Here is a 19,790-nt window from a genome sequence, read left to right as displayed (position 1 = left end):
AAAATCCCGAAAACTTTATTTTTCACCCCTCATTCTTTAGAGCAGGCAGTGAAGACATTGAAAAGCCCTTCCATGTGATGAATAGATTTTATTTGACAGAAATTATGAGAGTCAGAGCTGTTTACCTGCATTACCATGTTGCCGCTACTGTACAGAAGGACTGACTGCTCTGCAGCCCATGGGCAGAGGCTTCTGCTCCTCACAGCACACTCAGCCAGCACAAACCAGAGCTCAAGCAAGGTACCTGCCCAGTGACCCTCCCCAAAAAGAGAGAGGCAATGTGATGTTTTCAATGAGATTTTTTTTTCCCCCCCTTGGAAGGTCTCCCCTAACTTGCCACTGTCTTTCCCTCCTCAGACAGTCCCCAAAGCCCAGCGGGAACAAATGTCCAACAGCAGCTCCTTCAACGAGTTCCTTCTCCTGGTGTTTGCAGACACGTGGGAGCTGCAGCTCTTGCACTTCTCACTCTTCCTGGGCATCTACCTGGCTGCCCTCCTGGGCAACGGCCTCATCATCTCAGCTGTAACCTGCGACCACTGCCTCCACACCCCCATGTACTTCTTCCTCCTCAACCTCTCCCTCCTCAACCTTGGCTCCATCTCCACCACTGTCCCCAAATCCATGGCCAATTCCCTGTGGAACACCAGGGCCATTTCCTACTCAGGATGTGCTGCCCAGGTCTTCCTGCTTCTCTTCTTGTTTTCAGCAGAGTATTCTCTTCTCACAGTCATGGCCTATGACCGCTTTGTTGCTATCTGCAGACCCCTGCACTATGGGACCCTCATGGACAGCAGAGCTTGTGTCAAAATGACAGCAGCTGCCTGGGGCAGTGGTTTTCTCAATGCTGCACTGCACACTGCTGACATATTTTCGATACCACTCTGCAAAGGCAATGCCCTGGAGCAGTTCTTCTGTGAAATCCCCCAGATCCTCAAGCTCTCCCGCTCACACTGCTACCTCAGGGAAGCTGGGGTTCTTGTGGTTACTGCCTGTTTATTCTTTGGGTGTTTCATTTTCATTGTGCTGTCCTACGTGCAGATCTTCACTGCTGTGCTGAGGATCCCCTCTGAGCAGGGCCGGCACAAAGCCTTTTCCATGTGCCTCCCGCACCTGGCCATGGTCTCCCTGTTCATCAGCACTGCAATGTTTGCCTACCTGAAGCCCCCCTCCCTCTCCTCCCCAGCTGTGGATCTGGTGGTGTCCATTCTGTACTCGGTGGTGCCTCCAGCAGTGAACCCGCTCATCTACAGCATGAGGAACAAGGAGCTCAAGGAGGCACTGAGGAAACTGATTCAAGAGGTACTGGTTCAGCAGCAATAGGCTGCCCATCACTCTTCTTGTCTTATGTCAGACAGCTCTTGTGCCTTGGGAGTTCTGTCTGTAATAGCCACGTTTGTACACAAATGTCTGAATTCATCCCACTTCTCCAAGAGCACAAACATCATCTGTCTGACCCAGAGGCCTTCTGTCAATCTGCCTATCACTGTGTCAGAGCTGGCCTCCCAAGTAGCATTGCTGTAATAAAAGGGGATCTCCTCAGTACTGTGCCTGAACAATAGGCTCTTCTTCCCAAGCTAGAGCCAAGAATGCACACAGGGAATTGTTCTGTTGCTGTGCCTAGGTTTTCCATGGGCTAAAGAACATGACCTCTTCTGGGTGATGTGTTAGGGAATGAGGGCTGGATTCAGTTGTGGGTGCCCAGTGCCCCAGGGAAGGGTGAGTGGTCAAGAGGTCTCTGCCAGGGACTGTCTCAAATATTAGAGGGCTGGTGACAGATGCCCATCCTTCTGGAAGGCAATATGGAGCTCCCAGAAGAGCACAGATCTCCAGGGGCAGTTTGTGCCTGGAGTGGGCAGTGAGTGGAGACTCCCCAAACCAAGTGCAGTCACCCAAAGGTAAAGGGCCAAACCAAGGAATGCACCAACTCAGGGCTCTGCAGTCTCAGGAGAGGGAGTGGGCTGGGCCTAATGACACCCCTGAACATCTCCTGAGCAATGTGAAATGGCCTGTGATTGCTCCAAGCATCCTCCACAGCCACAGACCCTGGGGAGGGTTTGTCAGGTGCAGTGATGCTGGTCCAGCTGGCTCTGCCCTGACCTGCATGGCCAGTGAGGGAAAGGAAGGGTCAGATACTGGCATAGAGAGACACTGAAGGTTCATGATAGGTTAATCAGGACATATTTAATAGAAGAGTTACTCTCCAAACTGCTTGGGGAGGCCTGGGAACTGCCCGGGGCGGGGGGGAGGGGGGTCGCTGATGGGAAGCTGCTGGAGACACGGGTCAGATGCCCAGGTGGAACTCAATTTGTTGTATCCTAAGGGACCCTTACATCTGCTAGAACTATTTCCTTATCTCAGTGATGCTAAGTTTGAGTAGCTACTGGCTGCGAAGCAGCTACACCTTGTTGACAAAATGGAATATGCATGTCTGACCTTTGACGGGAGTTCAGTTGGTGTGCAGAGAGCACACACTGGGGCTGCAATCACATGCTCTGTCGGTCCCCTGACTCCTCGCCAGATCTCCCGCAGGTGTTCTCACTACACATGCACACACTGGAGAAACTGCCCCATGGTCATCATCCCAGACCAGCCCTTCCAGTGCTGGCTGCACACCCCAGCTGTGGGGTGGGCCATGGCCAGCTCTGTTCTCCTGCATGTCTCCATATGCCGACGGAGAGGAAAAGGCCAGCCTTGCACGGCCTCTCTTCTGCACTAGACCATGGCAGATGCCAGAGCATGGCTATCTGCTGACCCCCACATGGGGCACAGCCCAGGCTGGGCAGGGGCCGGGTGCCTGGATCCCCAAGACTCTGGGGGATCATTTAATAGTCATTTAATAATAACCTAGCCCGTTTCATGTCAGAGGTCTCTGGTGCCAGCTCCACCTCAGCACACTCCTGAAAGGTTTCAGCACAGCCCTTGAGGGAACTGGAGCTGCCTCGGGCGTCGGGGCAGTCTGGCAGCAGGAGGGTTTGACATGAGCACAGCAGCAGTGGTGCCAGGAGCAGGGAAACTGGGGCGAAGACCCCTGCCGTCGGCTGCACAGCCGGGGCACTGGATGGGTGATGCTATTGTGACCGGCCAGGCTTCAGGTGCAGGGTGGATGTCAGCTCAAGGGTAGGAGTGCCACAATGGACTTCAGTGCAGCCGTGACTATGGGGAATGCAAGTGGACAGACCCAGACAGGTGCAACTGCAAAGGCTGCGGGCGGGAAAGGCAGTGTGGGGCTGGTGAAGGCCCTTCCTCTCCTCCCCATGAGGAAGAGAGTCCCCAGGTGATGCTGGATTCTGCTGTGGCCGATGGGAGGGAAGCACAGGGCAGGGTGGAAGAGGCAGACAGAGCCTCTCAGGCTGCATGAGGGAGTTTTCCAAAGCCCAGGGCTGAGCCAGGGGCCTTTGGATCTTCCCCCTGACACTCTCCCATTTGGGCTCGTTCTGCCCTGCCCTAGGTGCTCTTGTCCCTGTGCCAGCTGTGCCGGAACAGAGGCCGAGGAGCAGGAATTGATGGAGTTGCAGAGGAGTTTTGGTGGGAAGGGATCTCTGGAGGTCTCCAGTCCAACATCCCACACAAAATAGGGCTGGATGGAGCCCTCCAGTCTTATCTGGCCATTTCTGGACTGTGCCTGACCCCAGTTACCATCCCCAAACCTGCTCTGCTCCTCTTGTCCAAGCACTGTGGGACGGCACCTCTCATCAGTGGGACCCTGCCCTGCCTTGCCTGCACCCTCATCTCCCAGCAATTCTTCCCACATGGAGCAGCCCCGCTCTTGGTGCTCCTGACAACATACTCTTTCTGGCAGGAACCCTGTCACAAATGGTTCATGAACACTTGAGCTGTGATACAGCAAAACCTGTGGTCATAACTATGCATCACAAAATCAGGCCCAAGTGCCTGGCTCACTTTTTCGCCCAACTAAGACTTTCTGTGCAGTGTTACCTGGGTAGGGGTCTCAAATCCAAAGCTCTCCTTAGGCAGGAGTTGCTGCTATGGAGCTAGGGTCACCTTTTGTACCTACAACCTTCTCTGGGATCTGCTCGGGTCACAGCTTTCCTTGTCAAGACTTCCTTGACTGTAGTGAGGAGGCAGGTCTGAGGCAGAGATGGGGAGTAAGGTCAGCAGGACAAGGACAGGGTCAGGTCAGCACCCAAGAGGCGCAGGGCCAGCCATGTTCACAGCATGACTCAGGCACAGCCCAAGGACAAGGGCAGCAGCTTCCTGGCAAGGGGGATGAGGCCCCGCAATGAGGCCGGTCAGTCTCTGTCTCCCCTGCTCTTGTGCCCAGCAGATCCCCCTCCCTGTCTGCCTGCAGCCCCTCCATGCCCACCCCGCTGCCCAGCTCAGCACGACAGCCCTGGCCCTGCAGCCCCTCTGGCAGCTCCTGCTGCCCTGGGGACAGAGCTGCCTGCTCCGAGCTGGTGCACAGAGACCTGCTTCTCCTTCTCATTTCCTCTCTCTGAATGCTGCCCTGCTTTTCTCCTGGGACATCCCTGCTGCCCAGAGAGCCTTTCCCCAGGTCACTGCGTCCATGCTGGCCTGGCTGTTCCTGCACCCCTGCCCTGTGCTCCCTGCAGGGCCTCAGGCTGGCGGTGCTGCTCTGCAGAGTGAGCGGCTGTGGGGCCACGGGGTGACTCCTGACTCAGCTCTGGCCATGCTGGTCGGGACAGGAAGCAGACCCAGCCAGAGAGGGCTCACCACCACCGCTGATATTGCTGGCACCTCTCTGTGCTCATGGACAGTGCTCAGAGGGACCCAGGACATTTGCAATGGCAGGAGATGTGTTTGGGGGGGGGCACTAGCTCCAGCCTGTGGTGTTTCACTCAGGGTGCAGGAATCACTCTCCAGTGCCCCTTCCCTGGGCCCCCTGGGTCCCCACTGCTTCTCCAGGGGTTGCAGAGCCCTCGTTTCCCCATGCCCACCTGGATTTAGTGCTCTACCTTCTGGTTACTGCACCATGGACCATCCCTCATTCTGTGAGGCTCCACTCACTGCCCCCTTAGGCACATGCTGTCCCTGGAGATCCCCTGAGCTCTCCCGGGGAATCAAATTCCCCTCCAGAAGGATGGGCATCTCTCATCAGCACTGTCACCTGTGGGACAGCCCCAGGCAGGCAATTCAGAGACCATTCCCCATCTCCACTGGTCACTGACAGATGAACCCTGAATCCAGCCCTCAGTCCCTAACAGATCACCCGGGGACTCTGAGCTCGTCTCCTGGCTCCCATGGAGTTCACAAGCAGAGCAGCAGGCCCTTGTGTGGTGCAATCCCGTGGGCGTAAATTTGACTCCATCTTCTGAAGAAAGGCCAGACTTCAGGCACATCACAGGGGAGATGCTCTTTTATTATAGAAATGTTATTGTGGAGACCAGGTCTGGCATAAGGGTGCCCATTGCCTGCTCCTGCCTGTACTTCCAGGACATCTGCACATGGATGCACAACCCTACCACCACCAGGTTATGAGAACTCCTGGGCCATGTACACATGGGAGCACAGCAGGACAGTGTGGAAATGAGGAGAAGAAGCCTTGAAAAGAGAAAGTCTCACTGCTGTGTCGATGTATCTCCAGGAAAGCTGCAGCCCCCACACAGAGGCTGCAGCAGGGCAATGGCTGCTGTGGCAGAGGGGGGAGGTACTGAGGAGCAGAAGGTCTGTCCCCACAAGCTGCTGCCTGACTCTCCTCCCCTTCTCTCCTGCTCTTCTTGGAGTGTTGGAGCTCTGTAGAGGAAAGGGACCAGCCCACAGTGACACCTGGCTGTCACCCTCACAGGAGAGGGGTGTGCGATCACACCCTGACAGTGCCCAGGGAAGCTGAGCTCTCCTAATGGACATGGGACCCATGGTCTCCCCCTACCTGTACTCATCCGAGCCTGACTGTGCCCCTGAGCTCCCTTGGTGTCAGTGCCAAAACAGACACTGCAAAGGGAAACTCTCCTCATTGCGTGGGGGGCATCCGAGGGAGCTCAGACTAGCAGGCTCTGAGGTTCCCCCATGTCTGCTGATGAAGGGGGAAGCCTGGCTTCCTGCTTCAACATGGTCTCTGGGTCAGATTCAGGAGAGGAATTACTGAGGAGAAGCAGGAAGAATCCAAATGTTTTTCTTTCAAAATGAATATAGTATAGAAATATAAGACAAAAAGAAATGAACAATCCATAGCCTTGACCAAAAATATCCTGAGAATGATGAAGTGATGCACAAGGGATGGTTATTACTGCTGACATTGTACCAGCTGAATCGTTTTCCTCAGTGCCTCCTTGAGCTCCTTGTTCCTCATGCTGTAGATGAGCGGGTTCAGTGTTGGAGGCACCACCGAATACAGAACAGCCACCACTAGATCCAGGGATGGGGAGGAGAGGGAGGGGGGCTTCACGTGGGCAAACATTGCAGTGCTGACAAACAGGGAGACCACGGCCAGGTGCGGGAGGCACATGGAAAAGGCTTTGTGCCGGCCCTGCTCAGAGGGGATCCTCAGCACAGCAGTGAAGATCTGCACATAGGACACCACAATGAAAATGAAACACCCAAAGAATAAACAGGCACTAACCACAAGAAGCCCAACTTCCCTGAGGTAGGAGTCTGAGCAGGAGAGCTTGAGGATCTGGGGGATTTCACAGAAGAACTGGCCAAGGGCATTGCCATGGCAGAGTGGTATTGAAAATGTGCTAACAGTGTGCAGTACAGCATAGAGAAAACCACTGCCCCAGGCAGCTGCTGCCATTTTGACACAAGCTCTGCTGTCCATGAGGGTCCTGTAGTGCAGGGGTTTGCAGATGGCAACAAAGCGATCATAGGCCATGACTGTGAGAAGAAAATGCTCTGCCGTGAACAAGAATACAACCAGGAAGACCTGGGCAGCACATCCTGTGTAGGAAATGGCCGTCGTGTCCCACAGGGAATTGGCCATGGATTTGGGGACAATGGTGGAGATGGAGCCAAGGTTGAGGATGGAGAGGTTGAGGAGGAAGAAGTACATGGGGATGTGGAGGCGGTGGTCGCAGGCTACAGCTGTGATGATGAGGCCGTTGCCCAGGAGGGCAGCCAGGTAGATGCCCAGGAAGAGTGAGAAGTGCAAGAGCTGCAGCTCCCATGTGTCCGCAAATGCCAGGAGGAGGAACTCACTGAGGGAGCTGCTGTTGGACATTTGCTGCCTCTGGGCTTTGGCGGACTGTCCAGGGAGGAAAAGATACTGACAAGTTAGCACTGACTTTGAACAAAACCCACAGCATTTCTCATAACAACTCCCCACATGTCCTTTCTCCTTACCAGGAGGACCTTCCTTCACCTCCTCTGCTTCTGCTCTAGTCTCTGCTTTTGGAGTCTGCCATGGGGAACAGGGTCCTCTGTCCATGGGCTCCAGAGCAGTCAGCACTGCTTGTTACACAGACACTCGGAATCAAAACGGGATGGTCAGTCATTGTGCAGTGACAAAGTGTCCTTGCAGTGCTGTCAGCGGGATTAGGTGAGACTCCTGAACCCCTGGTTGGCTCAGTTCCAATCCAGTTGGCTGCGGACCCACGTGACCACCCAGCACATGCATAATTCATTGCTCTTGATGCTCCTTAACCGCACAGTATGTGACAATTACTGCAGGAACACTTTGTATGGACTATTTACAAATGTCTTAGACATGCACAATCGGATCACTGTTGCAGCAAGGACACCTCAGGACACCCCACACAGGATGTTTATCAACACATTTTGGCATACAAATTGGACTAGACACAGCAGGATTTGCCACAGGGGAATTCCTAGAACCTTCAGAAATTCCCACCTGCAGGGCTGCCATAACTCTCAAATACTTAATTGCCTAGGTCCAGTCAAGCACCTAGTTTCAAGGTGGTCTGTTGTCTCATGACAACCTATTCTCTCACCTGTGCAGATGACTGGCCAGGAAATTCTCAGGCCAGGCAAGGAGCTAATGACCGAAGTGCTCTGGGTGTGCACACAAGTGTAGCCCTGGTACCCAGCCAAACCACAAGTATGACTCAAGAACAAGACTGACTTTTCATATTTGAAACTCCTCTGTCACTTCAGTTCCTTAGCTCTCACCAGATGCTCTGCCACACTGGGTACATGCAGATAGCAAACAGCAACACGTATTTGGGGGTTAGGGGAGGGCAGTTTCTGGGGCTGGATGTCCTGAGTTGAATGAGGGGGATTTCAAGCAGTGACCTCATGGGAATACTCTCCAAGTCCTGAGGAAGAGATGACATTAGCATCCAGCCCATCAGCCTCTGAAAGAGAAGAACCCTGGGAGGAATTCATCTCCTCCTCTTTCACCCTTCTGAACAGAGGTGTCTCTATCCAAATCAACCACCCCCAGCTCCCACTCGGTGCAAGGGAGGAAAATAGGCACATGAAGGCAGGGCTTACAGGACCCATTGCAGAGGTCCTCGTTCCACTAAGATAGATCCTATCCTCACATCAGTTTACCACCTGCACCCCATCTGCAGCCACAATAGGGGTTGCGGGGCAGGGGGTACAGGCAAGCTCTGTGTCCACATCCTCCCTCCGATTAAGCCTACTCCTAATGGGGAAGGGGTCTGCAACATCTTCACAACCCATTCTCCAGAAGAAGGGCTGCAGCAGAAGGGCTTACTCACCACACATGGGGCACATCTATTGAAGGGATAGAAAACCGTGGCTTTTTCCATTACTAGAGAATCCTGAGGGGCAAAAGTGTTTGGGTTAGTGCATCGTCCAAAAGAGGATGTCTCCTTAGGGAGACTTGGCACATTCCCCAGCCCTACAGACTGCATGGCCCAAAGACCCCCAGGCTAGAAGGGGTCTTGGACCACTCGCTCCCATGCAAACACCTCCAGATCCAGGGCGTGCAGGAAAGCCTGCATCTTACCCAGCTGTGCACATCCCCCTGCAGAGGAGGTTTTGCTCTCAGTCCCTCTGTCAGGCAGTGGTAAAATGGGCACATACAGGAGAGATGCACATCTGTGCTCCTGGAGGTTGGACTGCAAAATCTCATGCCCTGGATGCTGTGGCCTTGCAGGCAGAGGCTCTGCTAGGTGGCAGAGGAGACACAGGGGCTGGCTCAGGGGAAGGCATCTGCATTGCAGAAGCTGTCAGGGAATTGCCCACATCCACCCTCCCACAGCCTTTCCTGTGAGAAGTTTCCTCCCTTTCATGCATCATCCCGCTGCTGCCTGGCACTGTCTCAGGGGCAGACATCTTCAGGTTTGCAGGTGATAAGGAGCAGCTAAGACCAACCCTGAGGAGGCTAATAAAGATTATGGTGGTGGTGCTGCGTGTACACAGAGGGGTGGCTGAAGGGATTTGCTGAGGTTCCTTGCAGACCTTTTGATCTCTCCGTGTAACAGTTCAGGAGTCCCAGTTTCTTTTTTAAAATAAACACCTCTGTTTCCATTGCAGCCCTGTCAAAGGATGGGGAGATTAAGCACAGACTCAGGAAGGAGAGCTCTGCCCTTCACAGGTATGACCAGCATACACCTTCGTCTTGAAAAGTCCCCTTCAGAAAATGTCCTGGGGGTGAGCTGGAGCTGAGAGCAGCCCTGACCATGCAGCACCCTCTCAGCAGGAGAATGAACCTGCCCTGATGCAGGTCACTCCTTCCATGCAGAGTTTCTCCCTGCAGCACAGTAGGGAGTTCCCTGGGCAGGCTGAGTGCTGACCCTCGCAGGCAGCAGAGTCACTGCCCCAGGCACACAGCACCCTGGAGTGCAGGGACACTGCTCTGAAATGCAGCATTGGGCAGATCTGGGTGCCCTCCCTGGCTTCACACCCCTGCACCATCCCCTCAAGAAGGTAGCTGTGATGCCCTCTCAGTCTGACAGTGTGGGAATCTCACTCTAAAGCACCACCTGCTCCAAACAGGAGAAGCTGGCAGAGCTGCCCTGACAGACCCTATCAGCTCTGGAAGGTGCCAGCTGCAGAAGAACCCTCCAGGAACCACAGCAGCGTTGCCCTGCAGCCAGAGACTTACTGTGTCAAGGGCAGTGAAGATGTCTCCTCACAGCGAGCTCTCAGCTGTCCTCCTGTTGCTGACTGTCTTTAATTTCTGAGTTGCTCATCTCATCCTGGTGCCTGCAGGCAGCACCCTGAGTCTTGCTGCTCCTTTAAGAGGAGCTACTCCTGGACAGAGCTGTCTCTCTGCAGTGCCTGCCAGGTTGCCATGGGCTCCTGCAGTCCCAGGAGCCAGGCCCAGCTCAGGAGCAGAGGCCCAGCTGAAGATGTGACTTTGTGCCTTCTGCATCCTTCAGATATTCTTGGGGCTCCAGGGCTGACAGTTCCTAAAAGGATCAGGGTCACCCAAGGGAAATATCCACTGAAGTGGATGAAAATAATCACCGATGGTCCCTCCCTAAGCAGTGGAGAGACACTGATTTCAGGATTGCAGTTGCTCTCACCAGAGGATGGTTATCTGAGAGAGGTGGAAATGTCTCACTCTAGGAGGCCCTGCTCCCATCTCATAAGAAGACAGGACACCTGCAAAAGACAAGAAGCGAGTTCACCGGTTTGTGCTTCAGGGACTGATTTAGAGGAAGAAATCAATGCATCTAATGCCCACTGAGAAGCCCCTTGGCATGGACTGGCATGCAGCCTCTTGTGCACTCCACAAACTCACAGGCGGTGGGATTCCCCTTACCCAGGTTTTGGGGTCTGCATAAAATGGGTGTCCGCAGGCAATCTCCTTGTCCAAGCTCCCACTGTGATCAATGGAGATGAAGGGTGGGCACCAGTTGTTTACACACTTTTGGACATTTGAGGTGCCAGAGGTGGTCCAACACGTGTACCAGTGTCCCTTGCTGTGATGGAGCAACTAGGCGACCCACATCCTTCTGGATCATCAGGTAGGCCAGGTGGAGAATCTCCTTGGCCATCTGAAATGACACTTGATGTCTACTACTGCAAGAGCTCCCCTCACGCTGAAGCTGAAATATATGCAGATCCCAGCATTGCAAATACCTAATGTAATTCAGGGCAGATACTTGATTTAATGCAATGACAAGAGGCCTGCAGGACTGTCCAATACATGGGATGTCCAGCAGGAAGGCACATCACACCAAGGTCTCCATTCATATGCCTAGACTCTCAAACCCTGCTCGTTTTCCTCACCCTAAGCCTTTTCTCATTCCCAATGATAGGAACAGGGACTGTGCTAATGATTCAGCTGCAGCACGCCTGGATCACAGGCTGTTCAGGCCCAGGGACTTTCTCAGGGCCACCTTGTCCTTCCTGGACATCCGGTCACCTCCATCACAGGCCCCAACGTGCTGCAAAGTCACCTTGGGCACAGATGCTACAGGCTCAGCTCAGGCACCAAACACCTCTCCTGACATGGCTGCATGGCCCAGCTCTGTTTCTCTCTGGCCTTGGCTACTGCAGGGTTTGCTCCCTTAGTGGGTGCCTAATATCATAACATTTCTATCTCCTATCTATGCCGGCAGGTCTCTATGCTGAACTTTGGCCTTTGCATACACAGTGTCCTTAGCTCTTGGGAACAGGTTTCACAGCAACAACGCTGTGCTCAGCCCTGGTGCCACAGCTGAGGTTCTGCGGCCCAAATATACACAAATGCACATAGCCTGGGCCACAAAACAAGAGGAAGGGGAGATGAACAAGCTGTTGCAGAACTACAAAGCAACCTTAATCAACCCGAGGCAGTCTGTGGATCACAGGTCCCAGCTCCTATGGGGAGACTTTAATCTCTCCAGCATATGCTGGGAGGGCAATGCCACAGGGTAGAAAGAGTCCAAGAGGATTCTGGAGGGTGTGGAGGACACCTTCCGAGCACAGCTAAGCCAGATAGGTCAGCAAGGGTGACAGGAGTGTGTCATGGACTGAGTCTTCTCCGATCCCATTTCTAGGTAAACAAAGGAGAAGAAGGTGAGTGGGAAGAGTAAGCAAAGACTTACTGAGGGGAAATGATGCTTCACCAACCTGATAGCCTTCTGTGTTAAAAGCACTGTGTACCTTGACTTTAGGAAGGCTTTTGACGCTTCCTCCCACAGTATACTTGCATACCAGTTAGTATGCAAGTTAGTCAGACAGCAGTGTGCCCGGGCAGCAAGGAAGGCCAACTGCCTGAAACAGGCTGAAAGCCTCCTACAGACCTGGTGTCTTTGTCCCCTATGGCTGTTGTCTCTGCCACCAAGGCCTATGAGTAGACACCAGGGCCTCACTGTCCTCTTGTCTCCTGGGGAGCCCAGGAGGTCTCATGTCATTGTCCTGCATCAACATTGCACACCCCCACCCTCACACTGTCCCAGGAAGAGCCATGGAAAACATGTGGGGGAAAGGATCTCCCTTCCCAGGGTCTCAGTGTCCATGCTTGGCCATTTTGCTTGAAAAACACATCAAGAGTTAACATGGTATCAGAGCCACCTGCACATTTCCTTTGCCTGCCTGTAATCAGTGATTACAGTTTTCTGCTCTGATCAGCCCCCAGTGAGTCTTTGCTGGTAATGGCCCTCAGTGGCATCTATTAAGGCTCTACAACAGTTTGGGATTTGCTTCTGACTTTGACTTGAATATTTTGCTCCATCTCCTCGCAATAGCTGAGGTTCACAGACTCAGCGCCAAATACACCATGGGGCTCATTACAATGCCAAAGGCCCTGATGAACCACATCTCTCCCTATAATTTTCTTTGTCTTGCATGGCTAATTGGAGAGGTTTCAGGAGTAGAGCTGAAAGATGAAAATTTCAAGAATATATAGGTGTTTCTGCTTTTAAAGGTATTATTATTATTATTATTATTATTACTATTACTATTATTATCCAGCTTTCAGAATAAGTGACAGCAACATTCTGCAACTGCTATCAAAGGGTGTCTCTTTATGAAGTCTGGACATGTAGGAAAAGCAGTGCCCCAGAGGTCAGACACAGTATGGACAATCTTCCTCCCCATCTCCCAGCCCTGCCATTGCTCTCGTCAGTCACCTGGGACTTTTATCACTCTGGTTAAAAGCTACCCTTGTTCCAGTGAAGCCTGTAGCTGAATGTTGCAGCTCATATGTCCCAATTCCCACCTGCTTGCCTTAGAGAACTAGCTGCAAATAGACACAGAAGAATTTTTCTTAATTGCAGGAGAATAAAATAAAGTTTAATACAGTTCCTTAAAGATAATTACACACCTCAACTGTTTGCTAAGTCCCAGCTGCCTCCAATGAGGTTCACTCTTCACAAGGGATAGCCTGACTAGAAATCTTTTGGATAGACAGAAACAGAATGAAGGAGTTGCCCAGAGGAACAAACTACTGAAAGACGGAGCAAGCTTTAAACTCACGGAAATGGAAATCAGCAGCTCGGTATGGGAATGAACAGAGTGATGGAGTTACAGTGTTACAGTGCCCAGATAGTGTGCTGCAAAGGTGATGCTGGAAACTGTCAACTTAATCAGGACATGGGGACATACAAGCGAGAGCCACATGGCTCCTGGGGGTCCTGGGCTGTGCTGAGGGCTGTGCTGCTCTTGCGGATCCCAGACCAGGCTGTGTTTCTGTACAAAAGTCTGGAAAACACTCTCTGCAAGCCCCTAGAGAGGAGGGATCTTGCTGAGTGTGAAAAGCAACCCATGCAGGATGCAGGCATGTCAAGGGAAACCCAGCCCACCCACACAAAACCCACTGTTCTCCCCAGACACCTTCCTGGATCCTTGGGACAGGAGCAGGAGGGGGTGTGGGGGCATGGCCACATCCCAGCCTAGTCTCCATCAGGCCTTCAGCTACAGAACGTGTCACAGCTTCAAGTGAGCTCTCTAAAGCAACACTGCCCATGTCCCTGGTGCACAGAGAAGACTTTGGGTAGACACCCAGGAGAGAGGGGAGAGAAAGGGGAGAGACCTCAGGGTGCAGAGCTGGGCTTACAACGTCACAGAGGGGGTGCCACAGGTTGGATAAGCAACTCAAAGAAGCAAATGAGTCCTTCCTTTTGCAGAGACTTGAAAAGCCCCATTTCTGACAGTATTCAAGGGCGATGGAGTCTCCCTTCTGCAAGATTTGCAGAGCTGGGAGCTGGTCACCTCACAAACTTCCGAATGAGCCAAAATGCAGGTCCTGAGGCACTGCACTGCCTTACAGGCTCTGCACCAGAGCCTGGGCAGCAGCCCTGCAGTGTGTGGGCATGTCCTGAGAAGCCCAGGGTCAAAAATGTGGGAGGTCCAGGGAGCCAGGGCTGCACATCCCCAAGTGAGACAGTGTCCTGGAGGGAGTTCAGGATGCCAGGAAATGTACCCAAGGGAGAAGCACTACCTTGAGGTGATGCAGAAAAGCCCATGGACCAACTCATGTCAAAGATGAGAAACAGCTTTACCCAGCCTCACCCAAAAGGAAAGAGTGCAAAACTCATGGGAAATGGGAAAACCCCCAAATTTGCTACCTGTGTTACAAGACAACCCTGGGAAGCTCAGAAAGAACGTTTCAACTAGGTAGATTAGGATAACTTCTAACATTAAGTATAAAACTTGCTTAGCATGAGTAGCTGAAATAAATCTGCACACTTGCTTAGCAGGAGTAGCTACCTTTGCTGAAGCCTTAGGCCGCACTCCTAGTTCAGTAAGAAAGGGCCCCAGAGCTGGTGCAGGCTGGAAAGATAAGGGAGTTACAAGCAGTCTGCATTCCTGTGCCCCACACTCTGAAAGGGAGGATGTGAAGGCTTTGAAATAGGGCCTGCTTGGGCACCAGGACCTTGGGAAGCAAAACCCCTTCTCACTGCTGAAACAAAGTTAATTAAGGGGTCTGGACTATCTCCCCCTTGTCAGGACTTTGGGAGATAACACCTACTGTCCCTGCTGGGGCAGTGTTAATTGATCTCCCCTCGTCAGGACCATGAGAGACAGGGGTGGGACCCGGGGAATGACGAAATCACTAACCAATCAGTGTGAAAGGGAAAGTTGCAAATCTGGCAATTTGTTTGTATAAATGCTACTTGAAAAGTTGGGGGGGTGGTGCTTGATTTGTGGGAAACCACCGAGCACCCAGGCTTGCGCAACTCTGAAAGAAATAAGCCAATGTCTCTCCTGAGTGTGTAATTATCGGCTTATTGCACACCGGGCAACGAATCCGCTTTTCGGACAACAGGGGCAGGAAGCTTTGCCCCTGCCCTGGGTCTGAGACCCATTTTCCAGGGTTTCCCTGAGCTGCTGCTGCCACCGCAGCCCCCAGGTGCTGCTCAGAGCTGCGTTTGGGAGCTGCTGGGCAAAGGCTGAGCAGGCTGCTGGTGTCCTCGCGAGGGGCCCTTCCCAGGGGTCTCTTCTGTTCTGAAAACCGCATTTCCGAGGGGCTCTGAGAGGCTTTCAGAGAAGTTGAGGCACAAGCGAGAGGCAAGAGCTGCCTGATCAGCCCTGTGAGAGCCCTTCTCCTCTGCTTCCTGGAGGTGGGAAGTGAGCAGGCCCCGGGCTGTGAGTGGCTGTTCAGAGGCAGTGCCTGTTGCAAGGCCTTGGAGGACTAGAAGGGAATTGAAGGGATGGAGAGTTGGGCTTTCTGTGTTTTGGGGTGCTTGGGGGTGCCCTGTCTGCTGCCTTGTGTGTTGCTGATGCAGAGGCGCGTGTTGGCTGCCAACCTTCTGTGTGGTGCGGGGGTAGCAGCGTGTCCCAGTGCGGGGTGCCCTGTGGTGGAGCCGGGTGGTGGCCCCAGTGTTTTGCTGCTCAGTGTTATGGAAATTAGGCCTGTTGGCCTCCATAACAGGGCTCGACCCTAGGTTCCCGCAGAAAAGTTCAGAGCCAAATCAAAACAAATCAGATAATTTTAATCACGCGCGTGCTGTAATTACAGCTCGAGCTGGGTGTCTCCAAAGAGGCACCCCAACATTAACAAATCCTGGGTAATTATAGTCTTTTCGACTTCCATTTCCCACCCCTCACGCGATAGTTAGACCAATAGTAATTTTTTGGTCTGGGGTCTCCTGCTCCTCATTGGGTCTCATCGTCATTCTGAGGCAAGCTGTTTTTCTCCTTATTCTTGTTTTTTGCAGTCTCTGATGACGGTCGTACCTCTGTTTTTGTTGGGTCTGGCGGTTGTCTCCCAAGGTCTTATTTTCCCAATTGTTTTGGCGTCTTCCCTCTCGGAGTCGGTGACACAGGTGCGCAGACTGCGTATGGCTTCCTTATCTTCCCAGGCTGAACGAGCTCTGAGGCACTATTTTGTATTAAACTAAGTAAAGATTCGTTACTTTTCCCACGCTCGGCCTAAGGCTTCAGCAAATCTAGCCACTCATGCTAAGTAAGTTTTATATAAGTTGTGCTAAGCAGCTATTCCTAGACAGTTTCAATTCACTGTTCTTTAACAGTTCCCCCCCTTTGTTTTTATGAAGCATCCCTGCCAATATTTTAAACAGAGTTCTCGAAGCCTTTCGAGGCGTAATATCACTTTTCCTAATCTTATGTATAATATGATCGTAAGTAATAGGCATAACGCAGTTAAACTTAACACAACTACTACCGGGTGCACTACATGATTATAAATCCCTGTTGCAGTTGGTGACCACCCTAGAAGAGTTTCCCAGCCATGATGTTCTCCGTCCCTTTTTACCCTTTCTAAGATATGATGTATCTCTTTTGCATCATGGTGAACAGTGACTAGAGTTTTCTGTCCACCGTTCCGGATGCGCTCTAGCAGCCGATGCAAATCATCATGTTGTAGTAGTTTCCTTACCAGGGTGAGATTCATCCCAATGGGGGTAGGTAGTAAATTTTGAATTAATGTATAATTAGATTGTAACAATTGATAAGACATGATAGGAGCTGAATAATTAAAATCACATCCCATGATTTTGGTAAAGTTACAAATACAGATATTTGAATGATTACTTATATCTACTACAATGCCATCTATAACTATAAGACTACAAAAGGTTCTCATACATACGCATCCTCTCCCAATATATACAAGCATAGTTTCAGCTGTTTCATCAGGGTGTATTTCAAAATGACAAACATTTTGCTCAGTGTCAAGACAAATGTCTTGGGCTTTGATAGTATTACTTTCACAAATAAACCCTTGCTGTTCCCGTACAATACATGTGCTAACGTCCACAGTTTGCCATTTATTTCCATTTCGTTGGGCCCATACTCTGTGTTCCAATGGATAGAGTATAGCTCCATTGTGATTTAATCCTAACGCAATGATTGGATATATTGTATATGTTGAAGCATTACGTATTGTTAAAACAAAGGCTGTGGCCTTAGTGTTGATAGGATCATAAATAAAATTGACCAGATACCACCAGGATTGGAATTCCTTTTCAAATTCAGTCGCATTATCCCAAATTACCTTTGGAATTTCAGTGGGTAAAGTGCCTTCTTCCCCTTCCCTTATAGTCACTGCTGCCATAGATTGCATCCACAGTTGAGCTTGGATGCAACTGAGGGCCAGGGAAATATTAATTTGGGCTTCCCCAAGTGCATCCACTATCAATTGGTGATCTTTTTCATTCATTTTTTTCCCATTGAGGTAATATCTCGGATGAAAGCCATTAGTTAGTTCCTAATGCTAACAGAGAAGACCTCAGTGGATGTTTTAATCTGTGTAAGTCACTTGTTGTTGTGCTCAGTTTATTTACGAGTACTTCAGCATCTATACTGTTTAGGACTCCCAATCCTGTTCCTATGTTACTGGTCACATCTCTCCTTGTTCGTTTTGGAGAGGTGAGGGTTTGCCTATGTAACCACACTGTCCATCCCACATTGGACGTACTTAAGAATGGTGAACAGGTCGGTTTGATTGTAGAGATATTAATTTGCATTAATAGCTCTACTCGTTTGAGAGACCATGATGGATTAAATAATACTCATTGTTGGCCTGTATTTCTGATCACATACGGTCCAGTTTCAAAAATTTGTGGGGATAAGGTTTTCTTATTCTTCATGGTAACAGAGCTATCTATATTGGAGAAAATTATTGTAGTCGGGGTAGGTATTGTTGTACTGAGCTCAATAATGCCTATTTTAAATTTAAATGATAGTCCCACATTGTGGTGAGCCCACAGACAAACTATAAAAACAGGTTGTTCTAAGGTAAAATTGTACCAACAATCCAGTCTTTCAGTGGCACAAATTTTCCTTTCTTTTTCACCTGATTTGATTTTAGTGAGAGAGATTTGAGTCACCTTCTCATGGGTGGACCCGTTGATCATTCGACACCCTATCTTTATTTCCTTTCCTGTCCCTCCCAGGAGTTGGGGAAGTTGATTAGTATTATCCCAGCTCCATTCATTTTCTGAGTATACTTCAGTTCCACGCATGACCAGGGTTGAGAGGTTTAAGTTTTTAGTAGAATTTAATCCCATACTTCCGGTATACTTAACACGGGCCTGGGACCATGGCCACTCTAAGGTTCTTTGAGCACAGGTTAGGGAAAGTAGCATTGCCAGGGTCTGAAACAGCAACATGAGCATGGCACTTCTGCCTGCCATCCTGTACGGTGCAGTAAAGGGAAAGAGATTTGTGTTAGTGAGGCGAGTCCGGACAGATTACCCTGGGGAAGTCGTGTATCCCATCGAGCTTTACATGGTTGTCTTCATTGTTCTGCTGCACCCTCTGCTGTGCTTGCTTCTTGGACCGCCACTCGTTTCACGTGAGAGTGGTGAATCCAATTCTCTTTTCCTAGAATTTTAACAGCGTAGTAAGAACTTAACAATACAGTATAGGGTCCTTCCCATTTTGGTTCTAATTTTGTTTTTCGCGAGAATACCTTTATCAGCAGTTTATCTGCAGGCTGTATATCATGTGCCTGAACGTCTGATGGCACCGGCTGAAACCACTGAGCCTGATTTTGCAAGGCCTTAAACCATTCTTGTAAGGCTAGTACGTACTGTGTCACTTGTTCATCTCCATCTAATAGGCTGGTCTTAGCAGGGATATAAGTCCCTGGTATCACCAAATGTCTCCCAAAAAGAATTTCTGCTGGTGTTAGTCCTACAGGTTGCCGTGGAGAATTTCGAACATCCCATAGAGCTAAGTTTAATGCCTCTGGCCATTTTAGGCTAGCATGTGTGCATATTCTTGCTATTTTCTCTTTTAATGTTCTATTCATTCTTTCTACTTGTCCTGAAGATTGTGGGTGATAAGGAGTATGTAGGTTTCTTTTTATTCCTAATGATTTACATAACTGATTGATTATGCTTGCTGTAAAATGGGCACCCCTGTCTGAATCAATGGCTTCTGGGACCCCATGCCTGGGTATGATTTCTTTCAGTAAGGCTTTTACCGCTCCCCCTGTGTCGGCCTTTCTTGTTGGGAAAGCTTCTACCCAGCCTGATAACTGATCTACTATCACTAACAAGTGTTTGTATCCATTGACAGATGGCATATCCTCATAATCTATTTGCAGCTTCTGGAAAGGGAAGTAAGCCCATGGTCGTCCCCCCCAAATCTGAGCTTGGCTTGTTATTTGAAAACTTCTGGCAGGTCGGGCAGCTATTTGTTATTCTTCTAGCAGCTGCATAAATTCCTGGAGCAGCCCATACTTTCTGTACCTGCTTAGCTATTGCCTCGGCTCCCCCATGAGCTTTATCATGAAACCACCTAGCTATCGTAGTTAAATATTTTTTGGTAGAATTGGTTTTTCCCCAATTGTCCATATTCCATCATCATTTTGTTTTGCTTCCTACTGCTCCCATTGCTTTTTCTCTTCCACTGAGCAGTCTTTTTCATACATAGTTTTGGGGTCTATTAAGTTTGGCCACTCACTCTGGTCCATCCTTGGAACTGCCCCCATACATTCTCTCAGAGGTTGTCGAGCTGCAGCCCTCGCAGCAGCGTCTGCTAAAGCATTTCCTCTGCTAATTTCTGTAGTGTCTTTAGTATGGGCTGGGCAGTGTATTACC

General features: G+C 50.7%; 1 protein-coding gene across 1 annotated transcript; it reads left to right on the top strand.

Annotated features, from left to right (window-relative positions):
• Positions 1 to 384: 384 nt before the first annotated feature.
• On the top strand, positions 385 to 1,320 carry LOC135325584 (olfactory receptor 14C36-like). The gene has a single exon (XM_064503685.1). It carries the CDS (start codon positions 385 to 387, stop codon positions 1,318 to 1,320), a length of 936 nt encoding a protein of 311 aa, XP_064359755.1.
• The last annotated feature ends 18,470 nt before the right edge of the window (positions 1,321 to 19,790 follow it).

The sequence above is a fragment of the Dromaius novaehollandiae genome, unplaced genomic scaffold (assembly GCF_036370855.1).
Source record: "Dromaius novaehollandiae isolate bDroNov1 unplaced genomic scaffold, bDroNov1.hap1 HAP1_SCAFFOLD_31, whole genome shotgun sequence".
Lineage (NCBI taxonomy): Eukaryota > Metazoa > Chordata > Aves > Casuariiformes > Dromaiidae > Dromaius > Dromaius novaehollandiae.
The sequence above is the reverse complement of the archived record's forward strand: the minus strand, read 5'-3'. Positions and strand labels throughout refer to the sequence as shown.